This window comes from Pelecanus crispus, chromosome 3 (assembly GCF_030463565.1).
Source record: "Pelecanus crispus isolate bPelCri1 chromosome 3, bPelCri1.pri, whole genome shotgun sequence".
NCBI lineage: Eukaryota > Metazoa > Chordata > Aves > Pelecaniformes > Pelecanidae > Pelecanus > Pelecanus crispus.
This window is the reverse complement of record NC_134645.1, coordinates 31986919-31995500: the sequence shown is the minus strand read 5'-3', so window position 1 is coordinate 31995500 and position 8582 is coordinate 31986919. Positions and strand designations below refer to the sequence as shown.

Below are 8582 nucleotides of genomic sequence, written 5' to 3'. Positions count from 1 at the left end.
ATACAGCTGGAACTAGTGAATCATTTTGGTGAATGTGTGGAACCCCCCCAAAAAAGCTTACAAAACACTTCTAGGCCCATTACTCACACAGATAGGAATCTTTTAATTAAATCTGTTCAAACTGCGACTATAAAGGCAGCAGTTTCTATGCTTAACAGGTTTGCCTTACAAGCCTTATCAACCCCTTGCAGTCTCGCAACAAATTTAACAGCAGATGTGGCTGATGGTTTATTTTTATGACCTCACGTGTTTCATGAGACAGGATCCTGCAATTCTCTGTAAAATTTAATTTGTATTAAATAATTTCACCAAGCTTCAAGGTAAGGATTTATTTCCAAATACTCACTTTGGTGATGGTCTTTAAAATAGCAAGTCGATCTTCAGGTGGTGGCAAACCCACGTAAAGTGTTTTATCCAGTCTACCAGGACGCAGGATAGCTGGGTCAATTATATCTTACAGAGGGGGGGAAAACAAAACAAAACAAAACAAAAAAAGACAAAGTTATCCAGAAATGAGATACACCCTTAGGAAAGTGTACACATGGGAAGGAATATATGCATACTGGTACCTAGATTCAAAGAATCATTTGTGCCATGATGTGAAGCTCTGACCATTGAAATACCTGATTGAAATAGTTTCATCTCTGTCTAGTAGGAGCCTCTATTTCCTAGTACAGTTAAGCTGCATCTGCTCAAAGATGGCTCATAAATACCAGTTTCATCTCTTCACAAATGAAGACAACACTGTCTTTGGCAATACAGTACTAGAACATGTTTACTGTCATTCCGCATTAATTCATAACAAGGGAAAAAAATGCTTCCAGTTTTTCTATTGTAAGGAACTCTACCTGTATTAACTGTTGCAAATCTGCTTGAAAGGCACAGTGATAAATTAAGAATAACAAGTATACAGGGCCAATCATAAGCGCTCATAAGTAAACTTAATTTTACTGGTAATTTGCATTTCTACTACCTATTAATTCTCTGAATGGCAAAATAGGAAACCCATGAAAACACAAGACAGAGCTGCAAAGTACAGAATTTGTTTCCCAGGAAGAATTACAGACTCCGAATTTTACTGTGTGGAGAAGTAAGAAACCAAAAATCATCACAAATGTTTCTAGAAAACCATTCAAAGCCTAAATGTAATAGAAATGTCTAGCAGCCTTTTAGCACCACAGGCTTCAATACCAAACTTCCACAATCAGTAAATCAGGATATAAATACTAAGGACTACTGGTGTAACAACAAACAGGGCATATAACCCAGGAAAGACCTCAATTCCTATCCATATTTCAGCACGAACTGCCTGGATGATGTTTCTAAATGCTTCTTGATGCCCCATTTCCCCACCTACCAAAAATGATGATGGTATTACTTGCTCTATTTCACCAAGGGATTCTAATAAACCATATCCTACATACTACAGTAACATGAACAGCAAAGTCAAAAAAGCACCCACAGGAGATACAAAGAAAAATATATATATAACAGACTTTTTTGAAGTCTGTAAGTTCTATAGATGTTTAGGTAGCTATTGCACGAACCTTTCCCAAAAGTAACAGCTGAAAGTTACACCCAAACCTTAAGCTGGAAACTATCAGGGACTCCAAATGAAGCTGTCAACACCCTTATAATCATTACATCTTCTTGCTGAAATGTAGCTAACAGACAAACTATGTGCATTCATGTGTATTAAAGGTGAAGAACTGGGAAAAAGCAAGCCGTTAATCCTTACTATACAGATATTTAGAAGGGGGAAAAAAAAACCCCACCCAAACAAAAACCCCACCCAAACCAGTAGCATGGAAGCACAGCTATCTCTTTTTTGCAAATGAAAAAAGTTTGCTTAACTCTGCCAAGACTCCAGCTACCTGATCCTACCACAACACAGTATTGATTCACTTTTTAAAGATGTGCATAGTTTTGTTCAAGTTACTCTCTCACCTATGCTTAAAGAACAAAAAGTAGAATGAGATGCATACATTAAAAATTTCTCCACTATCTTTTTCTTGGACAAAAGCAATTTTTTCCGAAGATACTGCAGTCATGACCAGAGGCATCTATGTAGGCAAAAAATAGCTACTGTGAATGCAACAAGGATGGTGAGAAGAGGAAGAACTTGATGTATTAATTTAATCCAGACCAGATGAGACAAGGGTTAAACAGGATCCCTGCCATGGCAGGCCTAGACAAAAACATCTTTCTTATACATCTGTGCATAGTGCTATATGATACTTTATCTTGCTCTTGGCACAAGCACACTTTCCTGGTTTTGTGTCTCTGTGGACAGAAGTCTTGCCATGTTATTAAGATGAGATGACAAAGTTCACTCAACAGATCAGTTACAAACATCAAAACAAATACTCTCAATAGGGATTGCATTACAATACCATGCACTTGTAACTTCCCATTCTAAAGTTTCAAAAGCTCTTTGAAAATATTAAGCTTGATATGGAAAATACTGCTTCCATTTTGCATCCTGAGAACATGGCACTTGCCACGCTATTTGTCCAATGATACAAAGTCAGCAATCCAGTCTAAAGATGCATTCATCCATTTGTATGTAAATGATTACATTGCCCCCCTTCAAAGAGTTGCCACAACTTATACTAACTCAATAAGCTGCAGTTATGGTGGTTTACAATGAGAAGACCATACCAAAGTTCAAAACACAGATCTACACTCCCCACCTCCTCATGAGTCCATTCACTTCACTCTGCTGGTTCAGGCCTGGGCCTGAAGTTCTTGAAAACTGAAGTCACCTAACACAGAAATTAGTATTTCCTCATTGGTCAAACTCACTCATTAGATGCACTTCATATCTGTTTAAAGAACTGAGTAATGCTCCCCTTTTAGGAATTTCAAAGCATTCCATCCTGATAAATCATAATGTTCTCTCCATATCTATTATCTCGAAACTTACCTAAACAGCACAGAGTCAACTAATTTTAGATACATTTAATGCTTTAATGAAATTAAGGTAGTTATCATAGATACCTCTTTCAAAGCCTATAATTATCTGTCAAGTTTGAAAGTGAAACATGGAAACATGATAACACACAACACTTATTTTCCAACAGTTTTCTCACGGAGAGAATATACTTCTATTAAGAGAAATGTCCAGTTAATAATTTTCTGTCTTGGTTTTCCGACACAGTCAACGGTGTTGACAGTCTTGTTTGCAGATGACACCAAACTGGGTGGGAGTGTCGATCTGCTTGAGGGTAGGACGGCCCTGCAGATGGATCTGGACAGGCTGGACTGATGGGCCGAGGCCAACTGTATGAGGTTCAACAAGGCCAACAGCTGGGTCCTGCACTTCGGGCACAACAACCCCATGCAACGCTACAGGCTTGGGGAAGAGTGGCTGGAAAGCTGCCTGGCCAAAAAGGACCTGGGGGTCTTGGTCGACAGCCAGCTTAACATGAGCCAGCAGTGTGCCCAGGTGGCCAAGAAGGCCAACAGCATCCTGGCTTGTATCAGGAATAGTGTGGCCAGCAGGAGCAGGGAAGTGATCATCCCCCTGTACTCAGCACTGGTGAGGCCGCACCTGGAATACTGCATCCAGTTTTAGGCCCCTCAGTACAAGAAGGACATTGAGGTGCTGGAGCATGTCCAGAGAAGGGCAATGAAGCTGGTGAAGGGTCTGGAGCATAAGTCTTATGAGGAGCGGCTGAGGGAACTGGGGTTGTTTAGTCTGGAGAAGAGGAGGCTGAGGGGAGGCCTTATCGCTCTCCACAGCTACCTGAAAGGAGGTTGTAGTGAGGTGGCTGTTGGTCTCTTCTCCCAAGTAGTTAGTGATAGGACGAGAGGAATTGGCCTGAAACTGTATTGGGGGAGGTTTAGATTGGGTATTAGGAGAAATTTCTTCACAGAAAGGGTAGTCAAGCATTGGAACAGGCTGCCCAGAGAGGTGGTGGAGTCACCATCCCTGGAAGCGTTCAAAAAAACAGGTAGACGTGGCACTCTGGGACATGGTTTAGTGGGCATGGTGGTGTTGGATTGATGATTGGGCTGATGATGTTAGAGATCCTTTCCAACCTTTATGATTCCTAGTTTTTACTTTCATTAAAAAATAATCCAGCCACCAAGCCAGGAAACACGAAATTGCTACTCTACCCTGAATTGCTTTAGTGGTGGACTTGGTAGTGTTAGGTTAATGGTTGGACTGGATGATCTTAAAGGTCTTTTCCAACCTAAATGATTCTATGACTATGTCCTTAGAAGACAGTAGTACCATTTTCCAAATAATTTGGCACAATTGCATAAGATGACATTTAGAGTACATCCATTCCTTGCTTTGTTTTTAAAGGTTAAAACAGGCACTTACCTCTAGAGAATTATGTAATATTTCAGTTTGCTACACTGTTCTCCACACTACTGCAAACTTTAATCCTCTTCATTAAATTCTATTGAAAATATCTTTGCATGCATCCCTATAATGCGACATTCTATTGTCCTATAATAAAATCTATTTTATTTAGTCACACTCATTTCCAATTGATTATTCATGTCTTATCTCAACTATACAAGAGTCAATGTTTATGAAAGTTCAGTGCATACCAGCAACAACAACTATTGTGCTGAGTCCATCAAACTTCTCCTATACTCACTACAGCTTTTAAAATTATATTTGAAGTATACAAGATCTAGGTCCTCACATTTGTGACGTTCTGGAACATAGGCTCAGAAGCCCTAAACAGTTTTCTGAGACTCCCGATAACACTGCAGTTAACAACTTTGCTCCTACACAACAAACTCCACTAAAGTTACTGTAAAAGATATGTAACATGCAAGGGCTGTTGAAACGCAGAAATATAATTTCTGTGAATTAGAACTATGATGGAAGAAATTGTTCCCTGCCTCACATATTAGGTGCTTTTCTTAGATCTTATCTTGCCTTTAATTCAGCAACATGTATAAACAGGTATAAACATAACAAACAAAGAACCCAAACCAAAACTGTAACTATTGTCAGAGACTGAAGATTATTTTTTTACTGTGTTTCAAAACATGTGGTTTTGGTGAATAGCTCTAGAAAACCAACAAAAACTTGCTAAAGAAAAATAAAACTCACTGAAACTAGGACCATGCTCTGAGATAACAGTAGAAAGGGAATTTTGCAAGAATTAACTTTAAAAAGCTAGAGAAAAAGACCATGAATAAAAGCAAAGACATCATCACAATTTATGTCAAGCTTAAATCACTATCAGTTTGTAGCATTTCACTGATTTCTTGTCTGTTTCCTCAGGTTACATACAGTTCCACAGATCCCATGGTAAATGTTGCTGATGCCTTGGTCAGCATTTCTCTAAAGAGTGTATAAATGTTCAAAGCCTAGGGAAGTAAGAAAAGAGCAGAAAGCAGCAGCATCCAATACTGAAACTCACATTGGTAACTAGAAAATTGTGGGAAATTACAGACCTTAGTTAACAGTAGCGCTTGATGGTTTTGTAAGTATTTAGTCTTGGATTTGGGGAAGGAAGTACACTAAAAAAGAATATAATTATCCTGACCCATAAAGTTTCTAACGGGACATGACATTTCTGCCTCTTTTTTAATCTCTCTCTTTTTAATGACATTGAATGCTTTAAAAGTTTCATCCTCTTCAGACAAAGTTTGACATTGGTTCTGCATTTAGTTGGAAAGAGATTGAGTTGGGAATACTGCATCCCTGCTGATTTAGCAGTAGTTAAGAAAGATCTACAGAGGACTTTCAAAGTCACTGAGGAAGTGCAAAAAACATTAAAATATCCTGCTTTTAAGGACAGATCAAAGGCTTATTTCAGCACTGCCAGAATAAGAATTACTACTTGCAGATTGTATATGGTAAACAAAGGAACCAATCTATTGTGCCTGCCCTTTTGGCAAAATGGGAATTTTAGTGTTCCAAGTCCTTAAAGGCTGTTATAAAAAAAAAAAAAAAATTTGGCAGTCTTCAGCCACAGGGTACATAAAACACCACCATTTCACAAAAATACCTTGTCACAGGTGCTACCGCCTCACTGGAACAACTGTGCCAGGAACATACCTTGATGCCAAAACTGGGTGAGCCACCACTACCCTACTGCTAGTACTATTATTCTTTATAATGATAATATTTTTATGAGAGAAAACTCTTCTTTTGGCACTATGGTCTCTGGGACCACAATACTGACAACATATGCTAATAGTCATGAGCAGTAACAGCAACCAACCGTAAACGCTACCATGCATACAAGCATCCTAAAAAAGAAGCATCTTGCAAAGCTATTTTCTCTTCTATTAAATTATACTAAAATCGATTAAAAAAGATGAAATCTCACACTTCGTAATCATGGCCCAGTGGAAGATTTCAGGAAGTTCTGCTGGGACACGTGTATTCTTTAGATTTATATTACACAACCCCCCAGCACCTCTATTCAACATAACTATGACAGAAAAGTCTTTCATGCAAATGTCAGACTTAAAGCAAAAGAGCTTTTCAGGCACCAAAACTTTTATTATTTGCAGGAATCATTTAAATATACTAGCCAGTATAATCTATGGTTCTTCTACAGGTCTCTGCTTGGACATTTCGTTCTCAGGGCGGTAAGAGTGCTTTGCTAGTATAGACATCACTGTTCTCTACCTGCAGTGTGCTCCTATTAGGTACTCAGGCCATACTAGCAAAACTTAATTTGGTGAACACTGCCTCTTCCTAAGCCCCGTCAACAGCAAATAAACTACACAAGAGAAAAATCAGTTTCTCCAATCTAACCACAATTTCAGTAAAAGTTGTTCTGATAAAAGCTTCATCAATTGCAAACTATATTTCTTCACGCTTACAAATACAGACATCACAGCAAAAGTTTGTAGTTTAAATGTATCCAAAGTGTTATTTGTACACACAGCTGATATTCCTCTGAAGCAAGAGATCCATCCCATCCAAACTGCATAGACAATTGCCGCCTCTAGCAAAAGTTGGATGTACCAAGCTTTGCCATTCAGAAAGAATTATTTGATTGTGTTGTCAAAACAACTCCTTTATCAAGACACAATTCATTTCCATTTACAGAATTTGCAGATACATTTATACCTTTTGATTTGATTATTATATTTGTTACCCCTTCTTTGCATTTTCTTTACATTTGGTATATTTACCTCAAACTCACTTTTCCCATCAATGTCACTGGCTAGTAATACACTGCTGAGTTCATGCCTTACAAAGTTCCCAGCTTCCCTCAAATATTAGTTCAACCCTCATTACTCAGGTAAGTTTTCTAATTTTAACTATTCTGGTACAGTAAAACAGTACATCTACTGCAGCTGAATAAGGCAACAATGACTTTTTAAAACTGGAAAAAGAAAAATCCCCAAACCATTACAGAGGTACTTTATACCAACATAACGGTAAAACTGCATCTAGTATAAAGGGATGGATTAACAATTGCACAGATGTCTATTTCATATATGCACAAAAATGAGACCCGTAAGCAAGTACTGAATCAGTATAAATCGAAACCCAACAAAGCTGGGAGTTAGGACAAACCTGCGATACACAAGTATTCATACCTTGAAATTAACATCTGAGCAACATTTACTCTAAACTGACCCTTCCGAAGCTACTAAACTATTTACACTCAGCTGCCTCTATGAGAGGACTCATTAGCTCAGAACAGTGCCATGTACACACAGTGGCCCTAAAAGTATTTGCCCCGTGTATACCTGTGGCACACCTGAGGTGGCACTGCAGGAAGTCAAGCTGGATGTTTCCTCAACTTCAAAAGCGTTGGAATTCACACCCCAAGCTACCAGGCAGAGATAATGATGAGTTTACTGTTATCAGCAATTAGATATGAAGCCCTTGAGAAACACTTAGAAAATAAGGCTGCTTGAAATAAACGCTTGCACAAGCATAACTAATTTAGCGAGAGATCTTTTTCCTAAGGCAACTTGATGACACTAGCACTAACACCCTTGGTATGTCCAACTGTATCTATATATAGATGTGCTACATTGTATAACCTTATTCTCTTTTCTACATTGGATTAGATAGGTCAGAATCATCAAGCTCATGCCAGGAAAACTTACCACTTTAAATCAAAGAATTTCTACAAGCAGATATAGATTTAAGCATCACTGCTCATACTTCACCATGTAGAAGGCTTGATAGTCTGTCATGGTGCAAAGAATTCAAGAGACAGGAAATTTTTCCTCAAAATCTTTGAATTTTTTGACCGTTGGAAAAAACCAAACACACCTCATAGTTGCCTGTTTTAGGTAATTTCAGACCAAATATTCCTTAATCCATAGGACCCAAGCAATCTGTCAAGTATTTTAACTTTCTCATCTTCCAATTTCTATCCAAAATAGCTACGCTACTGTTTTTCCCTGTTAAGCCATTTCTCATCAGAATTCTACACCTTGTCCTTACTTAATACATGCAGGTATGAAGCAACTAACTGCATCTTGTTGTTACCAGTAATTTGCCAAATAAATACCCAAGGTGCAAAGGTTCCTTCCAAAATTCTGGTACCTACACCAGTATGGTTTTACCAAGATAGACTAGTAACCCTGTTTTAATTTCAGTTGCAATATTCAGAAAAATGCTCATAACC

At 38.3% G+C, this 8582-nt stretch overlaps 1 protein-coding gene across 2 annotated transcripts in view; it reads right to left on the bottom strand.

Annotated features, from left to right (window-relative positions):
* NVL (nuclear VCP like) overlaps window positions 1–8582 on the bottom strand; it is a 43772-nt gene that overhangs the window by 11228 nt on the left and 23962 nt on the right. For both annotated transcript variants that reach the window (XM_075706765.1, XM_075706766.1), the window contains exon 19: window positions 347–453. In XM_075706765.1, the coding sequence (XP_075562880.1) occupies window positions 347–453 (107 nt within the window). The remainder of the gene's footprint in view (window positions 1–346; window positions 454–8582) is intronic.